Source organism: Astatotilapia calliptera, chromosome 20, assembly GCF_964374335.1.
Source record: "Astatotilapia calliptera chromosome 20, fAstCal68.1, whole genome shotgun sequence".
Lineage (NCBI taxonomy): Eukaryota > Metazoa > Chordata > Actinopteri > Cichliformes > Cichlidae > Astatotilapia > Astatotilapia calliptera.
In genome coordinates, this window is record NC_137441.1 from 27,681,338 (window position 1) to 27,697,515 (window position 16,178).

The 16,178-nt window shown below is 39.6% G+C and overlaps 1 protein-coding gene across 7 annotated transcripts in view; it reads right to left on the bottom strand.

Annotated features, from left to right (window-relative positions):
- The window catches only part of cfap74 (cilia and flagella associated protein 74), a 52,599-nt gene that overhangs the window by 3,463 nt on the left and 32,958 nt on the right, over positions 1-16,178 (bottom strand). For all 7 annotated transcript variants that reach the window (XM_026154617.2, XM_026154616.2, XM_026154614.2 and 4 more), the window contains exons 23-34: positions 12,201-12,285; positions 8,762-8,935; positions 8,128-8,261; positions 7,661-7,928; positions 6,565-6,699; positions 6,233-6,366; positions 3,867-4,001; positions 2,517-2,626; positions 2,359-2,414; positions 1,192-1,311; positions 890-1,045; positions 164-302 (exon numbers count right to left, since the gene is read on the bottom strand). In XM_026154617.2, the coding sequence (XP_026010402.2) occupies positions 164-302; positions 890-1,045; positions 1,192-1,311; positions 2,359-2,414; positions 2,517-2,626; positions 3,867-4,001; positions 6,233-6,366; positions 6,565-6,699; positions 7,661-7,928; positions 8,128-8,261; positions 8,762-8,935; positions 12,201-12,285 (1,646 nt within the window). The remainder of the gene's footprint in view (positions 1-163; positions 303-889; positions 1,046-1,191; positions 1,312-2,358; positions 2,415-2,516; positions 2,627-3,866; positions 4,002-6,232; positions 6,367-6,564; positions 6,700-7,660; positions 7,929-8,127; positions 8,262-8,761; positions 8,936-12,200; positions 12,286-16,178) is intronic.

A 16,178-nucleotide genomic window follows, 5' to 3' on the forward strand; every position in this document is an offset into this window, starting at 1 on the left:
TTCTAGTAGGTAATACTGTATTAAAGTCAAGTTAAGGTCAAGTTTAGTAGTATGTGTAGTCAAATACTACAAAAACGTCTACGTGAGCAGTGAAATACGGACAAAGTGTTAAAAATACAAGCTGCAATCTGTTTTCCCTTCTGGAGCTCCAAACAAATCTTACCCACAGCAGGGTGGACATGGGAGTTTGCATATTCTTCTAGCAGAAAGGCCACCCGGTCAGCTCCACCCTGAGGTCTGAAGGGAGAGAGACTAGCGAGCATCACCCTGAAGCTCACTGCCACCGCTGAGCTGTTCTGCAACTGCAGGGAGAACGAGATTTAATGCCAGTGACCGAGGCTGTTTTTCCCTCATTACTCTGTAGTCTAAAAATATCTTGCATGGTGCTGCCTTTGTTTTTCTTAATGGTGACGTGATGATGAAAATGAAATAGTCCAACAAATACGGGAACAATCTGAGAGGAAGTGAAGTGCAAAGAAGGGATGGGAGACTAGGAGAAAAAGGAGGTAGAGGAGGGTTAAGGAGAGATCTATATGGAACGACCCATTTGAAAGAGAAATAGAAAACACCCAACACGTTTTTAGCATCAGCTTTAGCTGTGAGTGTTTTCATATGGCTCAGAGTTATACTAACGCATCCATGACTATAACCATAAAACCTGTGAGTCTCCTCACTATGATTAACACATGAAAATGGCCCCTTTTACCATTTTTACTCGTTCCACTTAGTGTTTACATGAATCATAAAATATGTTTAAGTTAATGTACTTAAATAAAATTACATCAAAGTTAACCAAGTGAGTTTTTTTCAGTCCACTAAGAAATTAGTATTCAAAAGTAACTAGCGACAGTTTTTTGTTTTTTTTTTGTTCGTATTAACTTTCACACACCTTCACGACTTGTGAGGCAGTCTCCTTCTCCAGCACATAGCCAAAGTCAAGAACATCTCCATTGTGGGAGGAGGTGACAGCAGGGACTATTCCCTCCCCGAGAAGAGTCATTTCCAGGGTCATTTTCTGGCACCGCACCTCCAGCATGTCACAGCACTGGAACAGTACAGGTTAGATGAGTGTGTTCATCATTATACTTGATTAATTTTACATAAACAGGTACAAAGAAGACTCAGTGTATTAACACAGATGGTCGGCTTGTCACTCAAAGCTAAATTATAATATTTACATAGTTAACCCACCTTTTTTTCCAAAGTTGGACTGAAGGCGAGAATCAGAGTGTGTTTTTCTCCAGGTCTTATGGATCTAAGAGCATTGAGCAGGGAAAAGGGACTGTACATGTCCAACACCGACGAGCTCAGCTTATAAAGGGTTAAAGAAAAGCTACGGTGAATATTATAGTAGTAGAAGCAGTGCATTGATTTTGTTTTTTGTAATCTTTGATTTGTGGACATGAAAGTAAAACATGTAAAGAGCTGCCATTCATAAGGTGAAGTGGATTAAATGTCCAGGTACATCTGAAATGATGGAATAATCTCAGGTTTCACTGTAGAGTGTTGGTGGTGAAGTATTTACATACATGTAATCTGTGCTATCGGTGGTGATCCATTTGAACACATAACATCTTTTTCTTCAACTTGTTGTTGTTCACATGTCATCCCTGATAGGACTTTTCCAGATTGTTGCAATTTCTTTTTTATTTAGCATGAGCTAAATAAGATCTGTTTGTCTCTGGCAGAAAGTAGAGACAAACAGAAATTATGGTGAAACTAAGACAGGAAATGAAGTGAAACAAAAGCCCCAAAGCCAGACTAGAAATGTGGATGTTGAGATTAATAGTTAGCATCTTCAACCCCAGAGACACACCAACAGCCTGCTTCCATCCTAATGCAATGATGGTGAACAGAATTTCATTTATGATGCTGCTGGCAAATGTCACAGTGCGCACTATAAATAGTTTTCTCCAAACCACAGTCTATAAACCTTGTAATCAGTGCGATACCATGGTGTCTGAGAGTTTGAGAGATGGGCCATGAAATGCACCTTTCTCCAGATTTTGATATCCTCAAATCACCACCTGTCTGTGATGATAAATTCTTCTGGAGATAACAAAGAAAATGTGCTTTATTTGTCTAATTTGGGTGACCTGACTCTTTCATGCACAATTATTTAGTTCTGAAAGTCAAAATGGAACTTTAACACCAAATATCTGAATTCTGCTGTGTATAAAGCAACACAGTGTGCACATAATACACATTACTGAAAAATCCTTCACACAGATAAATTCAGAAAAGGGAAAAAAACCACATACATATGTATTATGAATATCATGAGTATCACAAATGTTTAAAGCTGTCAGCAAGGTAATTAATAGTTTTGTAAAAAACAAAAAGAAAAAGAAAGGATACATCCAAAGATTCCTGTGAAATGTTCTGAACTGTAAACCTTTTAATCACTCTTTCTCCTACAAATGGAAGACACAAATACAACAAGGTAGATAAGAATAAAAATCCAGCATTATTTAAGCGTTTTTAATGTAACTATACATTTTTTATAAACGACTCACCCACTGTCACCTGATGGAAGTTTATGATATTGCAGCCATTGTTGGATATCACCACTAGAGGGGGTTGTACAGCAGGACACTGAAGCTTCAAGTAGAGCGTATTGAAGGGACTGAGGAGGTAAAGGACATCTGATGAATGCAGATCCATATATGTTGTTGTTGGTTTTTTTTTTTTTTATTAAAATGAAGCTTAAATGACATAAGAGATGTAGAAGTGTAATATGATCTTCACCATAGAAGCTGAATACCTTCTTGTAATATAATTATTCTAGCACAAAACCAACCTAGAAAACTGAGATGGGGCCATTAACAAACTTTTTTTTAGTGGAGTATTAACTTTTTTGAAATGCACCTTTTTTGAACTATTTCTGAGATTTATACCAGCTAAAGAAATCTTCTATTTCTTGGACATACATGCTCCCTTAATAGACTATTAAAACTCTAGAGGCATTTAGTTACGCACACTTATTTGTATAAAAAGAAAAGTGGTAAATGCTCCACAGGTCAACAACCACATTTTGTCAGGTCTTGTGCTTGAAGTCAGATGTCAAATAATTTTGGTTATTCAACTTATCAAAAACTCCACATGGAAACACAGTTATCTCAAGGTAATGTCACCGTCACAGAAATAGGAAGAAACAGAGGTAAACTGGGAGCCTAACTGTTGTTATGGTTGTCATTTTAAGCAGTCAGGTGGGGGGAGCAGAATCAAACCCCTCACAGCACAAAAAATAAGTGACAACAAACTTGACAAATATTAAATCAGAGACACTACGAAACGAGGGCTGGTGTTGACGTTTGATATTGTGGGTAGCTTAAAAAGTGTTCCTTATATGCAATAGCCAGTTGTATATAGAAGGTTTGTTGATAATACAAAATAAGGTATGAATCTAATACCAAGTAAAATACCGGGGTCAGGATTGCTGATACCAACACAGATACTGATACTTTTAACCTATAAAGGCAAATTATATAGTGGAGACCAGTGTGTGATGATGTATGAGACCAATCATCATCAATCTGCAAATTTTTTAATGACCACTAAATAATTTTTTCTTTCCACAATAAATGGTTAATACAAATAAACACAACTTTAAACATTTTCATGCATTTTGAAACTAGGTTTTTGAAGAGGTGGTATGTCATTTAATTAGAAAAAAACAACACATAAGACATTTCAGTGGGCTACATACTGAACTTACAGGATAAAAACAAAGAATCGATCCTATTGCACTAGTATTAATCTGATATCTATATTTGGATGGATCTGCCCACCTCTACATGACAAAAACCTAACATGACGGGGCCTACAGTATGCTGTACACGTGTATATGGAAGCTGATTATTGACCTCCATGCTGGCTGGACTAGTTTGTCGTCCTCTGGAGGGTCTCCATCTGACACAAAGCAGGGAATGGTGTACTCTCTATAACGTTTCCTGAAGGAGTATAGTAGAGAGGCCTTGGCCTCCTCGTACCAACTTGACCTTAAAAGGAAAAGAGTAACAATTAAACATATAAAAAGACTCCTTGTTGCGAGCACTTTTTTTGTACAATTCCAACAAACCTTAAAGTCAATAGTTGGTATGCCCTCGTTTATTCTTGAACACAGCCTGAACTCTCTTAGAAAACCTTGTAGTTTATTTAAGTATCTTCAGGAATAGTTCTCCAGGCTTGAAGGAGATTCAACATCAGTGACACTAACTCAATATTTTCCATCTGGTCAAAAACTCGTCGTCCTCCCTGCAAGACTGACCGGGCTGTTGACCACAGTGTGCTGGCCCACCTGGCTAGATCAACTAAGCCTACTGTCAGGCATGGTAACTCCAGCATCAAGTTTGGTCTATTAAACATCCGCTCTCTCCCTGGTAAGGGACATCTGGTCCATGATCTCCTCTGTGATCGTAAGTTGGACTTTCTTTGCTTGACTGAAACATGGCAACAGCCCAATGACTTTGTTTCTCTCAATGACTCCACTCCGTCTGAGTTTGTTTACACCTGTCAACCTCGCATCTCGGGGAGGGGCGGAGGTCTCGCGATAATTCACCGGAAGCACTGGGAATTACTCCCTGTCTCTGCCCCTCCCTCCCATTCATTTGAATACATTGCACTACAGCTCCCTGGATCTACCCCACCATCATATGTACTGTTTATCGGCCACCTAAGCCAAATAAGGAGTTTTTAAATGAATTTTCTGCTCTTCTCACTCATTTCTCTGTACTTTCTCCAAATCTGATCATTGCTGGTGACTTCAATATTCATGTGGACAATGATAAAATCCCTCTTTTCAGAGATTTTACCTCCTGCCTGGAAAGTTTTGGGCTTCTACAGTACATAGAATTTCCTACCCATTCTAAAGGTCATATCCTGGATTTGGTCTGTTGTTCTGGCATTACCCCCACCCATTGTAAAGCCACATTGTTTCCCCAGTCTGATCATATGTTTATTTCTTTTGATGCAAACATAACCGCTTCCAAAACCTGTATCTCTCGTAATATCACTTTTAGGAAAATTAGTAATATCAACCCAGCTGTTTTTTCATCTGCCGTCCATGACCACCTTCCATCTATCCACAGCTCCTCAACCCCTCTGAAAGGTGCCCTCAAATAAAATGCATTATTATTATTATTATTATTATTATTATTATTATTATTCAAAGCTCTTCTTTGGATGTTGGCTGCTTTTTGTTCTGTTCTCTGTCAAGATCATTTCACACTGCTTGAGGTCTGGGCTCTGGGGAGACCAATCCATGACTGATAATGTTATATTGTGTGTTTTTCTATCTGTGTATCCTTTTACTCCATTGGCAGCGTGTTTTTGACAAGAGCTCAAACATCACAGACTAAAATGCAGCCCCAAACCATGACAGAGCCTCCACCATGTTTTACAGATGGCTGTAGACACTTACTGTTGTACTGCTCTCCTGTTGTCCTTCATATATACTGATGAATATTTGGACTAAAAATTTAAAATTTGGATTTATCACTCCATATGATCTGTTGCCCCTGATTCTCAGTGCAGTTCTTGTGCAACCTATTCCCCCTGTTTCCCTCCCTTAAGAATGACATCTTGACAGCGGACCTTCCACTGAGACCATTTTTGATGAGGTTTGGGTGAACAATAGACGAATCAGCTGAACGGCCAGATGCATCTCTCAAAGTGCCTAAAGATAGAATTTAAAACTAATCCTTTGTGTAGACACAACAATGGTTCAGTGGCTTTTTTATCCTTGAATGATTCATAAGTCAGTGTTAAGTGGCTTAACAAACACAAGTGCATTCCTTTGGACTGGACAGAAAATGAGTGAATAACCAACCAAAGTCTGTAGACAACCTTTGAAAGACCTTCATAAAGCCTGGAGAACTACTGCTCAAGTCCACTTTAAAAAATTACAAGAAATTCTGACTCCTTGTAAGGAAATGATGGGTGGTTCATGAATTTTGTAAATGAATATATTTTGTGATCACCGTGAATGAAAAGAAATGGGAATGCTGCTGAAATCAATTAGTCACTGGAATAAGAAGAAAAAACCAACAACAACAAAAAGAAAAAGAAAAGCTTTGTTAGTCGTTGATATTCTAGTGTTGTTGGATCTCAGAAGGTATTAATTAGATTTAGCCTTTTGAAAGGAAGTGCAATTAGAGAAACATTTTTTATTTGCAGTCCAGCAAACTGGATCTGTTTGATTAGATTGAGTAAATAATCTGTAGAAACCTACCCTGGTACTATGTTGCCAGGATCTGGTGATTCACTTTTCTTTCCTTTCTCTGCTTCATTGGACACCTTGCTGTTTTTTGGATTCACTGACGCCTTTTTCCCCTTACTAGGTTCCAGTGGGATCTCCAGTTTTGCCTTACAATGCACATGAACATGAGTGATGGGTTCATACTAAGGTAGATGACTGAAGGGACTACATCTTGCAAAAAAAATGTTCTGTGTGATTATGAAAGTAAAAAAAAAACCATTTAGTCACTTAAGATGTGTTCACATTTAAAAACCCTGGCACAAGCGGACAGTGGCTGGAGTGGGAAGGTGGGTGTGAAGCTGTACCTCCTGTTCAGCGAGTCTGTTTCCCTCGAGCTCACTCTCATAGAGCAACTTGGCTCGATGAAGATGACGGAGCGCCTCTTCTTTGATCTCCTGGTCCAACAGTCTGGGTTTGAACGTTACCTGGACAAGACATCTCTGGGGTAGAGGAGAGACGGTAATATGTCTGAAATTGCTCAGATTTAGAGGATAACACGGGATATTTCTGTGTGTTTCTTTCACGCTACAGTGTTCCTACACCATATCACTTTTTAACTTCAAACCTCTGCTTCATATTAAGGTTGAAATTAGCTTTCAGCAGTGTCCTGTTTTGGGGTTACTGGTTTGTAACAATTCAAGCGGACTGATATATTACCCTGGATCTCTGTGCCTTCTAGCACTTGTGAAGTTGTCACTGTAAATATATTATTCTTAATATCTTGCTTGGAAAATAAAGTTTAAATAAAAAAAATACTGGAGTCTGGAGGTAAGTGGTCATCTGGAAAATAAGACTTAAAATTAGACTGTCAGAACCAATAGAAGTGATTTTCATTGAGCTTTTTTCCCCCATTTATATCTATAAATAGTGGTTGTTCACTTCCATCAGGTGTCCAGCAGAGAGCATCATTACACTTATAATTCCCTCTGAGCACAGATGGTTTGGTTCCTTAGCTCTGTGCTTATTAAGATCATTTTTAACCAAGATGTAGTAAATAAAAACTAACCGCTTTCTCTAATGTTTAATTTCTTTATAGAAACAAAAGGTCACACTATCTTGTCCATTCAGGTTTATAAATGCATTCAGAAGGAGATTAATCTGTTTTTGGGGCTGATGTGAGATTTTGGATGGATGGAGCTGGATGATGTGTACTCTTAAGTGGTAAGGACAAAAAAAACAGATGGCCCACATTGTATTATTTTACAGATATTATAACATGAAATTATTCAGTTAATAATTACTTTCAGCTAACTCTAGAATAAGCTACTAAGTAGATTTAAATAGACTGTCTAACTGTTATAAATCTGAAGTCTTCTTCACACTAGCAACCTTCTATGTATAAAACCGGTGGTGTGTTCCTTTAACATAAGTGTAAGCTTAATAAGACGTGTTATACCGCACCTCTCCAGGAAGAAGGCGTCCTGCAGACGGACTGATGTCGATGTCTGAGTCCTCTGGCAGGGCGAAGGAGAACAAACGGGGCATTACAGGCGCCTTGACCCCTGGAGAGACTGGTTGTCTATTTTGGTCACGGCCCGTTTGACGGTTGCTCAGGAACAGCATGGCAGTGGACTGGTCACCTACTGCTGTGGCTCCAAACTGAACCAGAAAATGGGAGAGCTCCAGTGGTGGGTGGACACCCACTGCTCGGCAAGACAGCAGAAAATCTCTGATGACAAAATGAATGTTTTTGCTATGGATCAGTAGGTATTGGATTTAATTGAATAAACGGGATCACAACATTCAGTAAAGGCAGTGATTGTCCTATCAACAGGTAAGTACAAAAGACTGAATGTTTAAGCAGACACAATGATGCCATAAAGAGTAAATGTCCTTCATTTACACACAGTGTAGGATTTAAAACTAACCTGTTAATTCCAGACTTGCAGCTGAGCTGAAAGACGTACTCTTTGGCAGTTTGGGCACTAAAAATCAGATCAACCTCCAGGGTTTCTTGTGGGAGCAGAGTACCAAATCCATCATTGGGCTGAACCTCAATAAACTTGATTTAGAGAAAAAACAAAAGCTTTAAAGTTATAACTCAGGATGTTTTCATGAAATCTAACTTAGACTCTGATGCTGGTTGCTGTAGCCATTTAAAGCATTTACATTAAGTAATTATCCCTCCGTCTGTTGTTGCTTTTATTGGTAGCAGCAGAATCTGCCAATCCAAACACAGGATGCACATTGTCTTCTTAAGCACGGGGGATTACGAGGAAACAATGTAGGATAACAGCCTCTCTGTTTACTGTTCACTCTCTTTACACTATAAGAGCTATATAAAGTTACTGTTTATGCAAACCTAACAAATTTTAATAATAGGAGGAACCCTGTGGAATGGAACAAACAGTGAAAGTGGGATGTGGACTAAATATGATTCTTCCATAAACATAACATTATCTGCAAAGATAGCAATGCTTGTATCTGGATCCACGCAACTCTACCTCACTAACACATTAACACTTAATAGAAGAAAAGGTTTTCACATCATTCATGCAGTACCTCAGGCACACCCAAGAAGCCAAAGTCTTGGGGTAGGAGGGACAGATTGGTGAGGCGAATGCTGCTCTTGACTGACTGGTAAATGGAACAGTAGCCAAAGTCCACCTCGCTGTGGTCAAACTGCAGGTCTGAGGAGGTCACAATGGCGTGGACGGTGAAATGGGCAGGCTGCACCTGCACAAACATGAAGCATCTTTACATCTTTGTTCTCCAGACAAACATCTTTATATCAGTGAAGGTAAATCTGTCTTTCTTTTTTAAGTACAACATGGAATTTCTTTTAATTTCACTTTATCATAATATTGCTAACCTGCCCCAGAAAAAGTTTGGCTTATATAATACAACTCCACGGGCTGTCCTGAAAACTGTTCTGGTATCACTTTTTAAATCTTAATTATACATTATCATATTCTGAGTCAAAAACATGGGCATATTACAGACTGATGTTGCTTTAATTTACAAAGACTTCTCAAGTCTGTGAATTAACAGACAGATGCAGTTGAATTATCGAAAGAATCAAATTGATGTTTAACATCAGTCATGGCTAAAATCGAGCAATTTTTGTGCATTCGGTCATTTTTCATTACCCTGCACTGATAGAAATGCGTCTATGTTTGTGTGTGTGCGCGCGTGTGTGTGTGTGCAAGCCAAAACAGGGCTGTGGCTCAGAGTCGGCTTTACAAAGCACCAACCTAAGTACATTTTTTACAATTAGTTAGTCCTAGTCTATAATTTTTGAGGTCTGGTCATGTCTTTATTTCTCTTTCATGAACAGCTGAGCTCTCTAGCTTTTACAGGAAATGTTTCTCAGGCAGGAGTAAAACAGAACATTTGTTCGAGACTATTTTAAGCAGTGGATTAATACACATTTCATGCTCCAATGAGTATTCATGGAGGCAGGGTGATGTGTTTGAGATCCACTCAAAATAAAATTTGGTGTCACGTTTTTGTGAACAAATCAATGTGTATGAATTTGGAGCTCCTCGATGCAGAAAACTAAGTTTTGGAGCTCATTAGCCTCGTTAGCCTTATTCTCTGACAGCATTTAATTCATGTGAATTGTACTAGACAAGAGGCAATTTTGTTAAATTTTGTCAGGTTTTGTGAATTTTTCCCCCCAGCAGTATAAAGCAGATGAGCTTGTTTACTGCACCATTGATTTCCAGGCTGCTGTGATGTCTGGTGACCAGTTGGTGTATGTATGAATGTGTGTGTGTTTTCATGGTGTAATGCCAGGAGCTCATGACTAGGGGCTGGGGGCAACAGCTTTGGTGCATCACAGGAACATCCTGGCCCGCTCTTTGGCTTCTCGTCAGAGCTACACCCCTTCCATGCCCCAGCCCTCTCCTCTCCACGTCCCAGTAAAGTCAGTGAATAGTCGCTGGCTGGGGAGGTAGAGGAAGGTGACAATTTGGCAAGTAGACTGTCCAGATTTAGATTTACTGAAAAAAAGCTGGCAAAAGCACAGCACGAATGTCTAAGCAGCTGCTCTGTGTTTTTAATAAACACTGTCTGATGATATGAAGGAATTCAGCTGCAGTTTCATTTCCTCTTGAGAGGAATGGTCCAGAATTTCCACTTATATCCTTGTAAACAGTAGCTGCATTAATGTGAATATATAATGATACATTTATGAACTAATGTCTTAGTACAATCCCCCAAAAGAGTGACAAAACAGGCCAAGAGATCCAGTCAAATACTGCCAGATAAGTGATTTTAAAATCAAAATCACAGACACCTGAGTCTCATTTATGCATCACACTAAGTTACAAAAAACAAGCAATAGATAAGATGCTGGCATCTTGTCTGTAGCGAGCATCACTGAGGCTCATGAATATCTTAGTACGTCACCCCTACTTGCGGCCCATATATTGATGTAAAAAAATCGAATTCAATTTGGCCCATGAAGTTACTTTTTTTTTTTAGGGTGGATTTGTTTGTTGTTGAAGTTCTTACAAATAAGTTCTTTAAAAAGCAAAAACTTATTTAACATGAAGGAAATATGAGCAGAGAGTACAAACATGTTGAGGGATTGGCTGTGTTAGCGTTTTTATTTTGTTAAATACGAACAAAGTTATAGCAGAAGTGCTGCCACGTGTCTGGCCAGAAAGAGAGTACCAATGTGTTTATTTGGTAGTTCAATGAAAGGCTTCAGTTGATTAAGAGTGAGAAAAAAAATGTGTTCACATTTGCAGTTTTGTCTTATTATACAATATTTGAAATGAAAAAACAAACAAAACACTATATGTTCGGAAATATTTGTGGGTATTTTCTTGTTTGTTTTGTACTACTTGGACACTAAAGTGGCCCTTCAGTGAGATGACAGGGCCAGCAGTGGCCCACAGCTCATTTAAGTTTGAGATCCCCGTCTTAGTATGTAGAATCATGTACTAAACCAACTATATTTCCCAGCAAACAACATTCATTTATTCAAACACGCTGCCAGAGCAGAACCTGAAGCAGAAATGTTAAACTCATTTTACACTGAGGGCCACATACAGCTTGCTTTGGTCTTAAGTGGGTTGGACCAACTTTTTTTCTGTAAGTTGAAAGATGTTTAACTACGTGTTTAATCGGTGAGATATTTAATATAAGAAAAAGAAGTGTAATTTCAATGGTATGTCTTAGTTTTTGTAGATGATGTAGTCAGTAAAAGAAATCTGTCAGCATGACTTAAACTGCAAGAAATAAATGTTTAAAATGACAGAAAAAGCACTGGCATGTTTTTGCCTAAGTTAATTAACAAAAAGCTTTCTTTTTAATTTACTCTGAAATCACTGTAAATATATACAGAAATTTCTCTTTTAGATAATGAAAAAGTTTTCTGTCATTTGCTTATTTGCTTTTACTTAATTACAATGTTTTTGTATCAATTACCATATGGGAGGTCTCCCCTCCTTCACATTTCCCAAAGCACTGCAATGGGCTGGATTGGATTCTTTGCTGGGCCAGTTCTAGCTGCCGGGCCTTATGTTTGACACCCCTGACCTAAAGCATCAGAGTACTACATCAACATGTGTACTGCTCTATATGTATGTGATGAAATCAAGAAAGATGACAACTGCCTTGGCTGCTGGGCAAGAGGTTTTAAGGTAGTCAAATTTTGCGCACAACAGGTACTCCATAATAAAAGAAGGGGATAACAAATACATCTGAAACCTACTTTACCATTTTTGTGCTACTGCAGACAGTTTCAGCAAAACTATATGGGATAACCTTTATGCTTGGCTTATTAGTGTCCATGGAATAACTGGGCCTTGGGGGTGGGAGATAATTTTAGCTTGTTACAAGCAAAATAGGTTACAACCTTCGCTAGCTGCGCTTCTGTTTAGGACAAAGTAGGACACTAGCACTGCACTACACGTTCAAGCCCACTGCTTTCAGGATCACATTGCTCTTATCTGCAGTATACGTGTATAGTACGTAACATGACACAAACCTGGCCTGCTACTTGCACTGTCATTGGAACCTCCAGGACTCCTGTGTCACTGTCAAAAAACTTTGCATCTTTGGACAGGGAGCGTCTGTGAGAAAGCAAAAAGGAAGGCGTGAGGAAGTCGCCATTTGTCATAAAAACAGCTTTATCTTCATGTTCACAAGCAGAAAAGAGCAAAGACATCAAGTAGAGGCTGAAAACAAACACGTAATCGCAACAGTGATTTTGATGCGTTTTTATTTGTTTTGTTAAAATACAAAAAATGCCATCTGTCAAAAGCCACAAGCCAGTGAAGAAAGAAAGAGAAAGATTCAGACCCTGAAGACCCATTACTTTACTTTAACCCACGACTGTAGGATCGGCACGCCGGGGAAAGCAGGAGAGAGATGCAGAGCGCGCCTCCACACTACTGTAGGTTGTAGCCATGGTGATGGGAGACGTAAGTATGATTCAAAGAGGACCAGTAGTCATGCACAGGCTTATGTAAAACTCCAGTCCCTCAATATCCCTCAGTGTCAAGAGCTGCTCTCGTGCTAGCACCAGTAAAAAACTGCATATATGCACGTATGCAGAATTCATTAGCATGTAAAAAAAAGAAAAGTGGTCAAATGTCAAATTCTGTTTGTGTCTTAGATCCACCCACCACCTCCTCTCTCCTTCTCCTAACATCCTTCAATTTTCTTCTCTGCTATTCCTCGCTTTCCCTCCCTTTCTCTCCTTTCAACTGCCTCCCTCTGTCTTTTCCTCTTTACACTCTTAATGCCGGTTGAAGGCTTGAGAGCTAATGCTGTAAATGTCATTGGTTTTAAGGCTCCCCAGATGCTAGTGTGTCTTTTCAAAGCGCTACAACCACCCTCGCCTTCAGCAAATCTGTCAGCTTCAAGTTCGAGGAAAGGTTTGTATTTCGTACGTCCCAGAAACTGCTCTACGACAACCCCATTCATGACTCAAAACCCACAAAGGTCACCTCCTCACCCATCAAAATTAAATCTCTGCAATTACAAAGTCCTTTTTTTCCCCCTGTATAGGTTGACCAATGAGTGCAGAGGGAGTATTTAAGGAAGCACTCTTGTTCTGCCTGCTAATAGAATCGCTGCTGGAGAGTCACTCTTGAATTAGCTTGGCAGGGCAGAGTGGAAAAGCCTGGTGGGGCGTCGCCAGGCCCATATGCTCGGGAGAATTTTGTCGATGGATAGGCTTTCAGATTTGTCAGTGTCCTAAACAGATTTGCTTGTGTGCTCTTCCTCTCTGCAGCCAGATTATCCACAGTCCAAAAGCAATTCTCCTCTATAGCCTTTATGGTACTTCAGAGATTAGTAGATGCAGTAAAACTCAAATGGTTGTTCTAACTTCCGAGCCGCAATGCAAATAACCAGAGTATTTCAAGTGAAACTACTGATATAACCTGTTCAATCCAGCAGGTGGTTTTTCTAATGACCAGCTTTAATCTATAACAGTGAGGAGGAAAAAACCAGAAGGAAGCCTGTTTTTCAGGGGACTTTATGAGCTTACAACACAGCGCTTCCTTTCGCTTGAGTAAAAATAATGTATTCACATAGAAAATATATACATTCCTCTTCAGTCTGCACTCGTATTTAGACTTCTCTTCACCATTAAAAAAAGTGATTATGAAAGGGATTACAGATTAAGAGGCTTAAGGATTTTTCACTGTGCAAAAACGGGCGGACGAGAATTACAGTAAATGACCATTAAGTAAAAAAACATAATGATGGGAAAGAAATAAGTTACGGAAGTTATTATGTTTGCTTGTTATCTTGAAACCCACTGCAGTGTGAACGTTTCTGATGAGAGTCGTGCGTTAGCAGTTAAAGTGCTGGCAGAACCATTCAGTCTAATCTGCAGTAATCTATCCTTGTAATCTCCCTTTTATCAGCTGGAACTGCCAGGGTTGGAGACATTGCCTGCTCTTCAGAGATTACACCTAAAACCACTAATTCGAGTAGTCCTGTTCAAATGATCCTGTCATCAGCAAAAACAGGGAAACAAATTTCCATGAGTTAGATTGAAATTCTCCACAGGCACAACCTAAGAATGTGCTTTCCTTTTCTGTGGGACAGATTTTAGAAGAAGCCAAAATTTAGGACCAAAAGAGCCAGCTCACATGGCATGGTAATGCATCTATAACGGTGCGGCGTGTAACGTTTCAAGACATATTTAGTATGTTACAATAAAGTACAATATGTAAAAGAAAGGGAAACTCTCAAATTCAAAGCAATTTTGATTGTAGCTTTTGTGCTGGCAGTAAATGACAAAGTAAAAAGACTAAACAACCCTCCGCCGAACAGAAATGAGCTAACACGAACCGAATATCGGGCGGCACAAATGTCACGAAACAAAATGGCAATCACTCTGATTCCGTCAGCGTCCATCTGAATTCAAACGAGCAGCATTCCTCTTCATCGAGCGGGATCACAAACATGTGAACCATTAGATTTAGTACAGTACAGAGGGGATTATGCTGCACATGGAAGAATGTGAGGCAAAAGAGTGAGTGGGCTAGATGTGACAAATAAAGGTGGAGGAAGACAGGCAGCGAGGGCTGAAGCAAGAAGAGATGCTGAATGATGTGGGCAGGCTAAGCACAATCCCTCGGAGCAGGAAGCAAGAATGTGCTCACCCTCTCCCAAAAGCCTGAGGAGGGGAGGCAAGAAGGAAACACCTGTATAAAGAATGAAAGCTATGAGTCATTTGTGAATCCAGATTTAACAGTGTGTGAGTGTGTGCGCGGATTAGACAGTGAGTGAAAGCAGTGCTTCTAATGAGGATTTGGAAATCCAATGATAATCCCTGGCTGAAGGAATTGGCAATGCCATCTTAAATGACACACCGCCACTGCATAACACAAAAGCAAACCTACCAAAAATCAACAGATTGGGAGGCGAGATCCAACCATGACAGAGATGACACATACAGGGACACAGCTTGATGACATGCTGGAAACATACTTGTTTTCCAATCCCAGTGAGAATCATGTGAGTTTCTGCTGTGGATGAAGGACACTGTTTGGGTCCTTGGGGTATCTTAAAGGAGAATTAAAATCTTATTTTGTAAAGCTTTAGCCACCTTTTGAGACCATACTTACCTACAGAACGGGTTTATGTCTTTGAGAGACATAAACCCCTGATAATCTTTTAAAAACCCAGATCATCGTTTAATAAAACTCACTGGTGTTTTGAAGATACATACAAAACCCTTAAACACTCAGTTTAAAATTGTATTTCATGCATTTAGCTCACAAGTGGAAGTGAGACATATCTCTGTTTCCACCTGTGTCTATCACGTGTGTCCAAGGTGTCCAACTGACTACTCGTATTCAGTCTGTCTACGTCACTTCCAGTGAAAGGGCCTCCACGCACAGCCCTTTGTCCATCTGTCACTGGTCAAGCTCCAGATTTGTTTAGTAAGGGCTAAGCACTAATAGACATATATTCCAACTGCTGAGATTGTCAGGACTTTTTGTGACACATACCAAAACAAAAAAACAAGATATTTTCCTGATATGTCCTTGTTGGCAACACATCATAGCACAGTACAGTTCACACTACAAAAAGAGATGTGTCCAAATATGTCTCACAACACCTCATTAAGTTTTTTGATTGGTCTGATCATAAGTAGGGTTCCTACATATTAGATTTAAGACTTTTTAAGGCACTTTTTTTGCCACTTCGAATGAAACTTAGTGTCACGGACCCAGCTCTGGAGGACTCGGGGGTCCGTGAGCAGTTTGTTGTTATTATTATTATTATTATTATTTGGGGATGTGTGTTTTTCTGCACTATGCTGTGTTATTCTGTGTTCCACTCATTATATGTATAGGCAGGGTGTGGGTGTATACATGTATTACTGGGGGTGTGGCCACATGCAGGCCTGATGGGTGTGGCCCTGCAGGAGGACTGGCCACACCTGAAGTTCCTGCCACACACCTGTTGTTGATCAAGGCTCATCAGGGGGGAGCTACTT